The sequence below is a fragment of the Corvus cornix genome, chromosome Z (assembly GCF_000738735.6).
Source record: "Corvus cornix cornix isolate S_Up_H32 chromosome Z, ASM73873v5, whole genome shotgun sequence".
NCBI classification, from domain to species: Eukaryota; Metazoa; Chordata; class Aves; order Passeriformes; family Corvidae; genus Corvus; species Corvus cornix.
The window spans coordinates 30,632,229-30,645,899 of NC_046357.1; the positions used below are offsets into that span (position 1 = coordinate 30,632,229).

Sequence of the window (13,671 nt, forward strand, 5' to 3'; positions counted from 1 at the left end):
AGGGTTAAAATTTCATGGTCGTAGCATACATCAGTGAATACAGTAGTTTGTGTTTTCCCTTAGGCAACAAAAAAACTTTTCACTGCTGCCTTACCTGCAATTCTATGATGGTTTACAAAAAAGAAAAAGCAAAGACATTAACTCTTTCCTTGTGTACAATGAGTACTTATATATAGTCCAAGTTCAAATTGTGTACAACCTAGTATTTCATGGCTGAGGAAGATGACATCTTGAACATAATACCTTTATTCAAAATGAAAAACAGGTTAGAAAATAATATGATTGCCAAAATTTTGCAAGAATGAAATTCCCTAATCAAGAAAAAAGTTACTGATTTGATACATACATTGTCAGTTTTGGCAGTTACAGAATAAACTGTTGGCTATCTGAGGGATGGCATAAAATTGTCACCCTTTGCCCCCACCCCCTTCCATTCAGTGTGGGAAGCTTAGGAAAGGAAGGAAATTAATTGTTCAGCTTGATTTCTGACTTTTTCTTCTGAGCTTTTTGTTTCGGCATTCAGACTACAGTATCAATTTAAAGTACAATTTTAGTGATGTTTATAGTAGCAGGCTCTGTTAGTTCCATTACTGAATAACAGGAACCACTAAACTTTTGACACCTACTACAGTTTGAATGTCGTGTGTTTGGTACAGTATGGCAAAATGGAATAACCAATTAATGCTGTAATCTAAGTAAAAAAATCTGATTTCTGAGAATTAATTTTGACTCCTTACAGTGGTACTGTTACATTAGCTCTGAATTCTTTTTCAGTACAAGCTGACATGACTGGTGGTATAATGGGAGCTAGTTTTCAGTGTACAGTATCATATTTCTATTTCTATTTTTCTGGTTCTTTTGGAGGAGAAGGGAGCACTTCCAGCAGCCTTTTAGAAGGTGTTTACCTGATAAGGCTGGAAACCTGTCATGTGAATGTTTCTTCTACAAGTGAGAAGCAGAGATTATAGGTGTATTGGAAGCTGACATTCATTTCTGTGAAAAAGTTAATGAGCAACTATATATTTAATTCTCTTTTGATATAACCTTAACTCCTAAATCAACAGTATAAGTTGAATGTGGGAATGCTCTCTGTCTTCGGAGCTACATTAAATTTTTCTTTCCTTGTCATTTAACTCAGGGAAGTGTCTGTATACATTCTTTTGGGGATTTTTTTTTTTTCGTAGAAGACCGTCTGAAGAGGGATAACCTAGTCTTTTTCTAGGTTCCATCTATAATCAGTGATGAGACATGCTCCTGCAAAACGCAGTTTAAATCAGAAACCAAATGCCTGCGAGAGTGATGCAAACAATGCACACACCCACCCACAGCCTCATGCCACCCACCCCCCACCCCACCTGTTAACTGCAAATGGGTAAAAATGTACCTTAATGAGATATCCAAAGCCCATTGGTTAAGAATTCACACACCACTTGAAAGTGTGCCCTAGCAACACTTCCAGAGGTTATTCAAGATCTGAAATACAAAAAGAAAAGCCAATTTATTCAGAGCCTTCAGCATAAAAAAGGTTTCAGTCATACACGTGATATAAGTGTAATGCAAAATTGTGGACTGACTGTCCTAATGTTGGAGAAAAACCCAAGACGTTAGATAACCCATGCTCCCTTTTTATCAACAGTCACAAGCTTAAGGGCATTTTCTATTGTCCACTTCATCAGCCTTTCCCTTTGTTGCACAACTATATTTGTAAAGAGAGAAATCTAGACAGACTGCCCTTACAAACCTGAGGTTGGAAACAGTAAGTAAATTGTAATTAATTAGAGTTTTCATATGACAAGTGAGAATAAAAGAAAAAACCGGAGAGAAACTAAGCAACCATTAAGTCATACGGTGTTGGCAGATCACATCATCTCTGCTTTCATTCCAGTCAGTTATCAAGGTAATGCTGTGTCATAAGCATCAGTATCATTCTAAACACTGTGTGCTTAGTATGTAGTGCTATACTAAGCCAAGATGGCTGTTAATTGAGGGGGTAATGATAATTTAGCATAGAGAACACCCACACAACTCTGCTGTGGGTATTAGTGAAGTTCAGGTGTTCAAAGAAGGAGTGAGAATATTCAGGTTGCCTATGTGGATGCATTAGCTCAAAGCAGATATACTGTCACTCATAATATGAGATTGGGAAAGTAAAACAGAAAGGCCAGATCGTAAAGAGATTGAAAATGGATAGATGTTTGTCTAGAAATACTTAATGGTCCATCTATTGTGAACTGCAACAAATTTTTGAGGTGGAATAAAGCATAGTTGCTTTTTTTACCAGTAAGCTTCATGTCTTTTCCAGCAGAAGTATGGCTGCAGGGAATGGATGTTAAAAGGTGTTGGGAGGGTAGAGTGTATATTTTTATGGAAAGGGAAGAACTCGGGTTGCTGATGCAAGCAAACAGGCATCCAATGTAGTCATGGGCTGACATTCAAACAATGATTTAGTACTTTATAGTCATAGACTATATTGGAAATTCTGTCTGTTGTGTTCTGCCATTACATAATAGAATGGTCTTTGTTAACCACAGTTAGGTTTTCCCTATGTGCTTAAGAAAGTGAAAAGTAATTCTGAACAACCATCACCTGCTGTGACTTAGAATTCTGATCTAATTAGTTGTCTTTAACACTTTCTTGGGCTGTTGTTCATGCTTTGACCTCATGAATGTTACTGGAACTACTCAGTTGAATTTCAAAGTACAAAATGTTACTCGTAGTTTCCCTATGATGATCCTCTCTTCCAGGTGCAATAAAACCATCTAAGTATATTCTCTGCAAGTAGTTAGAAAAAAAAATTGAGAGCCATCTGAGTAATACTGAAGGTCATTGTTAAGTTTAAGTTGGTCTTAGTCTTAAAAGAAGTCTATAAAGAAGCTGCTTTAACCTCATAATTGTGATTATGTGCCAGATGCAAAGATGGTATAGTTAGTTCTTGAAAACAAGCTACGCTGGTACTGTTGATTGACAGTGGAATGAAATAGGACTGCAAAGATTTCTTTTTCAGTTTGTTTGCTGTCCTCTTCTTTCAAGGATGCTGCCCTATATGTTGGTTTTCATGACAAATTTTGATCAATATTGGTTTTGTTCCAGTATCTCAACTCTAAGCTCTATGAAAGTTACATGGAGGAGGGTGGCTCTTTGTGTTTAAGGGATTTTAATTCAAAAATGCTTACAAGGAGAGGGGAAAAGAAGTATTTCACAGGTGGATGCTTTCCATTTGGTTTCTCATTTTTTTGGGATTATGTTCAAGTTCAAGGTTCCTCACAATGTTCTCATCGGTAAACTGGACTTAAATTCTGCAACACGGCCCTTGTGTTTCTGTGGCTCTTTCTGCAGCAGACTCAGGTAAATTATAAACCGGAAGATTTTAACTAATCAAGTTTGAAAATTATGTTCCAATCAGTGCAGTATTCTTTGTGGTGATTTGACATAAAAATAAAATTTCTTAATTTCTTTAAATTCTTAAATCTGTTGCAGACTTTGGTTATGATTGTGCTTTGCCTTTGAGTGGTGGTCTTGGTTGCTCTTGGGCAGACAGCTAAGAAATAGTTGTAGCTCTTACAGAACTGCGCTGTGTTGTGTGTAGTAGTACAGAAAAAGAATGTGCTTTGGTGTAAAAGGCGTAAGCTGCCTATTTGCTCTTACCGAAGAGACAGTGGATGTTCCCATATACTTACTATAATGTAGCCGCTTCCGTTCTGTTTCTAGGTTGTCAGGGTATTTGATTTGTCACTTTTCAGGTCCAAATGAATTTTTGTTTATTGTATGACTTAAAATTCAGTCATTATGGAGACAATCAGAATGTTCCTATATCTTAATAAGGAATCAACTTCTGGCACTTGTATCCAAAAGGAAGTGGATTAATAGGAGTAAGATAATCAGATCGTCACCACTTTGGATTTCTTGGCAAAATCTTTCAGTGTGTGTAGCCTGTTCCTTTCTTGAGTTTGGATTTTACTTTCATCACCTCATTTTGTTCGTTGACTGTATTGAAGTGTTGAGTTTGTCCCTGAATTTCAGTATCACATTTCCTAACAACCATCACATTGTTTGAAAGGTATATAACTTCTGTCAGTGGACAGAATCTCCTAATTGGATATTTTTGGAATGCAGTCAAGAATGTAAAATTTATCGTGGGCTTCAAAGGCAATTGGAACTTGAGAGGTTTTGCTCTCCCTTCATTGTAGTTCCACAGTTTGCTGCAGTGGCTACTGTGGTCAGCAAGAGAACTTTGTGAATCCTATTTCTATCAGTTTTAGTCTTTGCAGATCCTGTTTAAACTTCAGTTATAGAGTCATTTAGGTTGGAAAAGATCCTTAAGATCCTAGAATCCAACCATAAACTGTCAAGTCCACCAGTAAGTCATGTCCCAGTGCACCACATCTACACAGCTCTTTGCACACCACAAGGATGGTGACTCAGTCGTGTCCTGGGTAGCCTGTTACAATGCTTGGTAACCCTTTTTGATGAAGAGATGTTTCCTGATACCCAGTCTAAACTCTTCCTGGCACAACTTGAAGCCATTTCCTCTTGTCCCATCTCTTGTCACCTGGCAGAAGAGGCTGACCCCCACCTGGCTACAACCTCCTTTCAGGGAGTTGTAAAGAGTGATAAGGTCACCTCTGAACCTCCTTTTCTCCAGGCTGAACCAACCCCAGCTCCCTCAGCAGATCCTCTGTCCCAGGAAACAGGATGCTGCTAGTATTACCTAAATTCTTTTCTTGAATACTTGGACCATAATTGGTGGTAAACTGTAGTAGTTACTTTCAGCAAAGGTTCTTTTTTTTCGGTCTAAATTTCACCTTTGATACCCATGGGCATTTTTATAATTTAAAACACACTCTACATTCCCAGAAGCTTGATGCAAATGGATTTTTGCTGGGAAGGGAGCAATATTGAGTACTAGAGAAATGTGCCATACATTCTGTACAGGAGTTACTTAACTGGTGCCATTGGCTGTGCAAGGGAACAGAAGCTACCTTTGTATAGCAGTGAAGTCAACACTGAGAAATGTGAATTTTGCCAGATACTGTAAGACAGACATTCATTTGTAAAAACTGGGAGGGGGGAGGCGGGACAGAGAATGACAAGAACAAAAATGAAAGAACTAAAAGGAATAATTACTGAGAAAAATAACAAATTAGACTTAAATAGGTTGGGAATAAAGGATGATATTGAGCAGTAGCTGGTTTTGGTTTGGAAGAAGAAGTTTATCCCTGCAGAAAGTAGATTACTAGGATGCTTGGAGAGAAGAAAGGAGGAAAAGAATGTTTCAACTTCTGGATATGAAGATAATCCTAAAATAAACAAGTACTCATAAAACATTCGTGCTGTAGGATCTGATTTAAAGCAGATGCAAGACAATGTTATATTTTTCATAAATTTAAATGGGTTCTGGGAATTAATAAAGATTTGTGATCACATCTGGAAGTCTGATCATAAGGGCCCCTTGCATAACTTTTGTGATTCTAAATTTACTGCGGGTAAACAGATGTAATTGTATCCTTCTTTTGTGTGATTCTTCTGTGATTACCTACTTTCTGATCATTTCTCTATAATTTATTCCCTGCATTTATTTTATTTCCTCCTTCTTGTCAAATAGGTAAGCAACCTGAAAAAAATTTTAAAAGGAATACTGGATTATAACCATGAGGTAAGAACCATTTTAAGTAATCTACATCTGCTTGCCTTTTGAGTTACGTATTTTAGTTAACCTGTTGAAGATAAATTGTATTCTGCAGGTTAAGTTCTGACGTTTTCTTGCAAACATTTTGGCATGTATAATGATTCATGGCCTATTCCCTAGTCTTGGCCTTCTTTAAAACTTCTCACCTGCTTTACTGAAAACTCAGGAGTTCCAGGGAAGCATGATATGCAAATTTTGCCATGTAAACAATAGATGGCTTTACTGACTATGTTCTGATGATGGATTTTGCGTCTGATGTACTGTACTGTACCTCTGTCTGATTTTTTTCCCCTCCTCCTCTGCAGCTTAAGTCTGCTTTTTTCCTTATTTTCCTCTTGAGGAGAGTAAGAGCATTTCTAGCCTCTCCCTGCATTAAGACTTCCAATTAAACATTTTAATTCAGGGATTGTCATTGGACTCAGCCCTCATCATTTTCTCTTATTTTGAGCAAACTCAGGACTTAATTACTCCAGAGGAGACAGAGTACCATATTTTTTCTTTCAGTGGTGAATCTTCAGGTGAAATCTGCTTTCAGTGATGTTTGAGACAAATTGATCTGTACAGGCAGCAGCACAAAATCCATAATATATATATTCTAGACATTGCTTGTCTCAAAATATTGTCTTCTCATAAATACTTCAGAGATTAAGTTATTTGTTAATAAACTGAAATACTTTAGAAAGAAAAATTTGTCTTAGGAGGCCATAATGAGTAAATGGTTAAGTATTCATGTTTAAATAAATGTTGAAAATTGATGATTAAGCAAGCTGGTCATAACTGGAAATACTAAAAAGAAACAGATCAGGTTTTTAGTATGGAAAATTAATATTGCTAAGACAAAGTGATGAAAGCTTCTTTTTGACTGGTTAGTATTTATGATTTAAGTCTCTGGTGTGAAAACTTTACTATTAAGCAAGTTTTGAGCTGTTTCAAGCTGATTAATTTCTGTAAAGGTAGTGCACATTTATAAATCTTACTGGATTTTGGTTTAGTTTGGTTTTTTTCTGCCAAGGCAATCCTGGGGGTGATAGTAGAGATGATCTGGATTCTGCTAATGAATTCTGCTTATGTTTTCCTAAGCATGATTCCCTCCCCTGCTACTAGAATATAGATGTGTATGTGGATTTTACCTGATGTAGCTAAAAGCCTTTGAAAAATGTTAATGTTGTTCATCCACAAAAATTCAGAAATTTGTATTGAGTTCAGAAGAACAATCTCCCAGTAGAAATGCTACGTTTGCTGTCTTTGTCAAGTATGGAAGAACAGCAAGCCTAAGTTAACTATTTATAGCTTTCATGCTTTGTTATGCCTCAGTTAATCTTGCTACAGAACTCTGCTGCTCTGGAACTGAAAATTTAATTTTTTTTGTAAATGTATTATATTTTTGGTTTTTGAAAATGGGTTAAGTGCTCTTTTTCATCTCAAGATAGTTATTTTAGAATCTATCCTTCATTTTCATATTTCTTTCAGGGCTTTTGGTATTTTGGGTTCTTTTAATTTTTTCTCTTGTTTATTTCAAACTCTGTTCACACCTTCACATCCTTGGTTTCTACACAGTGCCTGCCAATTTGCCTGTTCCCTTCAGCTTTCCTCAATAGAAGTTTTATTGTCAGTAACTATGAAGTCACTGTAGTGTTGTTAACTTAAACCTAGCATTATATTTGAAAGAAATTCAGGAACTACAGATCAATATATAAATGCATATCAGAGTCAAAAAAATATTATTGCAGTCTATATACAATGGTAATATTTTCCATTGTGCTTGATCCATTCACAGAATTCTTATGACCTAAAGGAAGTCTCTTCCAACAAGAGTGAATATGGGTCCTTTAAAGTTTACAAAGAATTTTAGAAGTTTTTAAGTTACTTCTTTGAGAAAACTGCTTAAAAATCCTACCTACAATACAAAACACACCGTACATAATCAGAATATAACCACAACACTTCCAAGAAGCCCAACCCAACTAAACTTAAGAATGGCTTGTTTTCTTTGTATTCTTCATATATGCTATGTTTTTAGTAAATGCCTTAATCTGATTTCTGTTTTTCTTGGGTATTGCACAAAAAAGAGCATGCAGCAAACACGACTGATTCCCTCTATAGTCATTGTTTCCTTATTGCACCCTGTTTAAGAAGTTTCTTTTTATCTGCAATTAATGTGTCAGAGATGTGTTTAATTCCAAATTTCATATTCATATTTTCAACCCTCTGTTCAGTAAAGAGCAATTTAGCAGAATTGTCTAGTTGCTTCTACTGACAATCATTAATCCTTAATGATCTTTAATGATAAATCAGATAACACTAATTGTGAGTCACATGGGCTTTTGTTTTGCGGGATTTTTTCTTTCTTTCTGCATGTGGGCTGTTTAATTACATATCATTGTACTACTACCTCAGATTATCTCCATGGAACAGCTTTCTTAGCTGTAAGACTTGCCAGATATCCTTAAATTTGCTAAAAATGTGATATGAGTTTTTTACTGTCTTGTATTTGTCACCTGTCAGTGTTAGATATATGTATTGTATAGGCGAAATACTTGATTTTCTGACTTTGTAGTTGTAAGAAATGTCAGATGTGTGTAATATCTTATGCTACAGGAGATGTTTTTAGTTGGATTCTTTTAATGGAATGCTTTAAAAAAATTATTTAGCCATGTGGAGGCCTGCTTTTGTTAGCTTTCTTATCTGAAGAAAAACAATCTTGCTAAGTGTTTATCTAGTAGTTGCTTGTGAGTTGAGACAGTCATGTTTGTCTTTTCCCAAGTATTATTTGTATCAAACGGTATGATCTAATAGTGGGATGTTAGGTGTTAGGCAATTTAGTTTGTTTTGAAGGTGTATTCAAAACTATGGTAAAATAAGAGTGAATTGCTCTTGCTGATTCGGAATCATCTTCGTATGAAATAAATGGGTATGTATATGTGCAGTGATACAGCCATGTATATGTACTTGGTCTTCATGCAGATTCTAGGGCAACAGATAAATGACTTCACCCTTCCTGATGTTAACCTGATTGGAGAGCATGCTGATGCTGCGGAGCTTGGGAGAATGCTTCAGCTTATTTTGGGATGTGCTGTGAATTGTGAACAGAAGCAAGGTAATAGATTTTGAAAACATGTTTTCTTGGTTACTGTTCAACTGCTGAGGAGAAAAACTATATTTCTTGGGTTTCTGTCAGAAACAGTTTGGTTTCTTTTAATGATGTCATTATTTTGTCCTACAGATAGTAACTGTTGTTTTGTTGTAAGCTTCACTATTTTTGGAGACTCAGAGTGGCACTGAATTTACTTCCAACTTACATATTTTCGATTTTGGTTTGCCAAGCTAAAAATCAGTCTACAAAGAAAAAATTCTTGGGCACACCTTTTAACCATTTATGAGGCAGATCGGGATACTTAAGAGTGGAAAAATGTAATTATTGCATTATTCATCATGACTCTTGATTTTAGAAATGCATTCCAGACATCATCTTACTACATGGCCAAAAGCCATCAGCATGAGTGGTTCTTGGTCTGAAGATATGTCTGGTTTGGTCTGGGATACTGTAGTTTCTAAGATGTTCGTTGCTATGGGGTTGGCAAATAGGAAAAAGTAATGCATCCATGCCCTTGTGGGCAACAGCTGAAGATGGAGTGTGGTATCATAAGAGCATCCAAAAAGTCACTTCAGGCCATTTGCTTGGCAATTCAATCCCTCTTCAGCAATCCCTGAAAGAGACTCCTGCCTCTCTACCCCCATGGCACTGACTGTAATTCTGACCTGCACAAATACTCTTTCAGTCTGGACATTAAAAATGCACGTGTTTGAAATACCAGAACCGTCTAATTTTATGTACTTTGAGTGAGATTCAGCATGAGCAAATTAACCACTTGAAGGTGATGACTTTTTCCCAGCTTCTTTCTCTTAATCACATCATTAAAACAAAGGAGATGATGTTTGGCTGGAAACCATATGATGCTGGGCAAGTCATTTGCTCCTGGACTTAGTTTAAATGTCAGAATTTGTTCTTCTGACTACTGTATCATCTTATGTGATACTGTTGTGTAGCTCACATGGACACATAGCTAAAGACTTAAAAAGTGGAGGGGACTTAATTTGTGAGGTAGTACCGAAATAAGAACAAACACCAAGAATGAGCATGAAAATGCGTTGAGATGAGGATACTGTGGGAAGGCAGGCTGTTATTGTTACACTTACAGGAAAGGACAACCTGTGCATGGATTGTGTACTTGAAGAGCCTGAATAGTTTGGGAACAAAGTGAAAAAAGGATAAAATCAGTTATTTCAGAAGTGTGAGATGCCAGGGGAGGGGAAAAAAAGGTAATAATGTACTTTTTTCATTGTTGTAGAGTTCAAATAAGCCTGGATTTATGTCTGAACAGACTTGTGATAAAATCTTGTTGAATTTGTTGGGGTGGAACTTGACTGGTGATTATACATTTCAGTGTCATCCATGACACCTAGTCATCTTGTAGGAAGGATGCAGCTTCTGATCTTACCTTCTGTGACTTGAGTTTCAACACTGACATTTCAGAATGCTTTTATTTTCAGAGTACATCCAGACCATAATGATGATGGAAGAATCAGTTCAACACGTTGTCATGACAGCCATTCAGGAGGTATGCTGGGAAGCCCACAGTTTGTAAAATTTCGGCCTTTCAGTATTTTACGGTAGTATGCTTTTTCCCACTTAGGAAAAACATAGTTGGAAGTTAAGAAAATAAGGGACATAGATTTTGCCTTTTTACAGTGAAAAATTTCTCCATTTTTTGTTTAGAAAAATCTTGCTTTATGTCAAGGAACTCTGGTTGAATGTCCCACTTTTCTTTAAATCTGGAAGACTGAAACTTCTAGATATTTTTGATACTGGGTTCCCTTTCCTTTTCCTTTCCCACCCTGTGAATCCTGAAGTGCACTAGATTGATTTTATATGGATAACCAGTTACTGTAGAATGTTGTCAAAATTTGTATCTTGAGACTGCAAAGCTCAGTGAACTGTTAAAATTTTAAAAAATTTAGTAGACAAATGAAAGAGAATTGACTAACAGTAATCATTTGTCAGTTGTAGTGTTATGAACAGGGTAATGATATGTAATATGAACATACATGAATAATACAGTAGACTGGTATGTTTTTACAAGTCAGTGAGTATACTGCAGTGCACTTTGTAGAAGTGCTCTTCTGTGGTAAATCAAACCACAGTGTTAGCCACTGAAGCCCGTGTGTGACTTCTTAGAAGTCCAGAGTGCCTATAAGAGAAATGCCTATCAGTCTATAGATGTTTACTGCAGGGCAGGCCACTGGGAAAAGCAGGAAACCACTAGTAATCTCATTTCTTCTGAACCTGAACAAGAGAAACTAAATTCCACATTGAGCTTTAGAGCAGTGTCTCATCTCTGTAGTGTCTGAATAGAGAAAGAGATGTCAGTGATACTACAAGGGAATCTGTCCCCAGTCATCACTTTGGCCAGTGCTGTATCCATGCAGTCATACATTCAGTTGTCTGTGTGTGGACTGCTGTCTGTAACATACTGGAGAGGACTTTTGAAATGAGCATCAAAAGAATCATTATCTAAATCATCTTCCAGTCAGTGCTGCCAAGCACCAGTTTGCTGGAGTTTTGAGGTATTTTACTTTTTGGTAAGTTTTATAATTGTAATATAAAGTGTTTTGGTGGATTTTTCTAGTGTTTTTTATTAAACCCAAATTTCAGCATTACTGTATTCTGCACCACCTTGAAATATAAAGCCTTCTTTTATCTTCCTTCTTTGTGCTGAAAATCTATTTGATTTTTATTAAAGTCTCCTTCATTTGATAAAATAGCTAGACTTGAAGCAGCCCATAATTTTCAGCATTTGATGAGTGAACTTTGAACTTGTTCAATGTTTGTGCCCTTTCTCTGAGATGATGAGTAGAAGTCATAAGAAACCATAGGGTAAGGGTCTGTTCTTCTGGAGCAGATTTTTGAAATTTAATTAATCAAAAAGCTTACTATTCAGCCAGTGGCACAGTTCTGAGTGATTTTAATGCTACTTTCCAAGCTGCTTAGAAATTGAAGACATTTTAGGACCAAATGAGGAGGATCTCAAGTGGTTAATGAGGAGGTGAGAAGATGTCTCAGACTTTCACACACTTTGAGAGCAAGGTCTCTCTCCATTATTTTTCAATGGGCTTGGAGTTTGGAGAGGTCCCAGTCAGCTGGAAGCTGGGAAATATTATTCCAGTTTTCAAGAAGAGAAAGAAGGAAGGTGCTGTCAGTTGCAGGCCCATCTCGCTTCAGGGCCTTGGCAAAATCATGAAGAAGGTTATTCTGGGAGTTAGATCATAGCCAGCACAGATTGACATGGGGAGAGTCTTTAAAAGGGTGAAATTTCATGGGATTTTGTAAGGAGGTTTTTCTATTTCATAGACTCATGGCAGCTTTTAGAATTCAAGTGACTTAGAAAAAGCAGTATGTAGGAAATCAGCTATATATGCATATTTGAAAAGTTGGTATGTCACCTAATCCAAACATTTCAAAGCATATGACATTGCAGGTACTCTTCAAAATTAGGTATGTCAGAAGACCTCTCTAAGCTTTACTGATATATTATGTAATTAATTTTTCTGTTTCAGCTGAGCACATACAAATTTTTTTTGATGCTTCTTCGGGTATCATAGATCATCTTACTCATTAAAGTATTTAATGAGGCACAATAGAACAAGTCTTCTCTATTTTTTTGTATGAAGATGATTTTTCAATGGAAGAAGCAGCATTTTGTTTTCTAGGTTTTATTCAATTATCTAGTTTTTTATTAACTTGTGGTTCGTCATCATTTTTTTCTTCACCTGTTTAAATGTTTAAAATATGCCTTGTGCTCCATAAAGGTTTTATAAATGAAACAGTGCTTTTCTGTTAGTTTCTCAGTGTAGTCAAATAGATCCGGTGTGTTGTCACCACTTAGATTCTTAGATGCTAATCTGCAGTTGTAGGTATCAAAATGCAAGTTGTGTGCGAGATACAAGATTGAATATCTTAATATGTGTATTATAACAGGTTTTTTTATTTCATAATTTTCAGATTTTTTAAAGGCCCGAAATATTTTCTTACAGAAATTATTTTGGCCATCATGTATTTCACTTCCCCCCTCCCCCTTTCTTTCTCCCTCCCCCTTTCTTTCTCCCTCCCCCTTTCATTCTCCCTCCCCCTTTCATTCTCCCTCCCCCTTTCTTTCTCCCTCCCCCTTTCTCCCTTTTTGTCATTTTCCCCAGTCTCTTCCTGGAGTAGCCAAGTTCATTGTTGATGAAGGTGGTAGCTGAGGTAAACAAGTTGTTTACATTTACTGTTCAGAACATCTCTAAACTTGATCACTTAGCAGCTCTCTGTGCAGGTCAAGTTGAGAGTCAGAATAGTGTCAGGGGTAGTGTCAAACTTGCCTGGGGTACATAAGAAAAGGTGCTTACTTAAGTCTGGGGTAACACCGACTGTGTTACTTCCACTGTTCGGTTTTGTGGGGTTTTCCCTCCTGTATTTTGTCCTGGTTGTTTAAAGGTTTATTTTGTCTGAAGTAAAAAATTTTTTTGAATTTAGGAAATGATATGGAAGTATTTTATTGGGTCTATCAATAGATAGACTGGGTATCAGCTGGAGGAAGAATGAAGTCTAGCTGCTTTAAAGGATATACAGTGTCTAGTATAGCCTGGACTCTTAAAAACTAACATAAAAATGTTCTAAGAAAAAAACATAACATGAGTACAGAAGCTAGGTTTTGACATTGCTTTGTGGGCACTTAAACGAGCTTATTACAATATTATCCACCATAGAAGAAGCATTTCAGATAAAGCAAATGTTTTGGACTTCAAAATCGTCAACTAAATAGAGCAGCTGTGTTTACAAAATCCTGTATGGGGGGGAAAAAAGCTTTCATAATTCAGGTTATTCATGCATGCAGGTTTTGTGGTACTTTTACCCCTTCCCTAATCTTTATGTATCCATGACAACACAG

The 13,671-nt window shown here is 36.5% G+C and overlaps 1 protein-coding gene across 6 annotated transcripts in view; it reads left to right on the plus strand.

Annotated features, from left to right (window-relative positions):
* Positions 1 to 13,671, plus strand: part of HOOK3 (hook microtubule tethering protein 3) — an 87,360-nt gene that overhangs the window by 27,696 nt on the left and 45,993 nt on the right. For all 6 annotated transcript variants that reach the window (XM_039566903.1, XM_039566904.1, XM_039566899.1 and 3 more), the window contains exons 4-6: positions 5,603 to 5,653; positions 8,651 to 8,783; positions 10,238 to 10,305. In XM_039566903.1, coding sequence (XP_039422837.1) covers positions 5,603 to 5,653; positions 8,651 to 8,783; positions 10,238 to 10,305 — 252 coding nt within the window. The remainder of the gene's footprint in view (positions 1 to 5,602; positions 5,654 to 8,650; positions 8,784 to 10,237; positions 10,306 to 13,671) is intronic.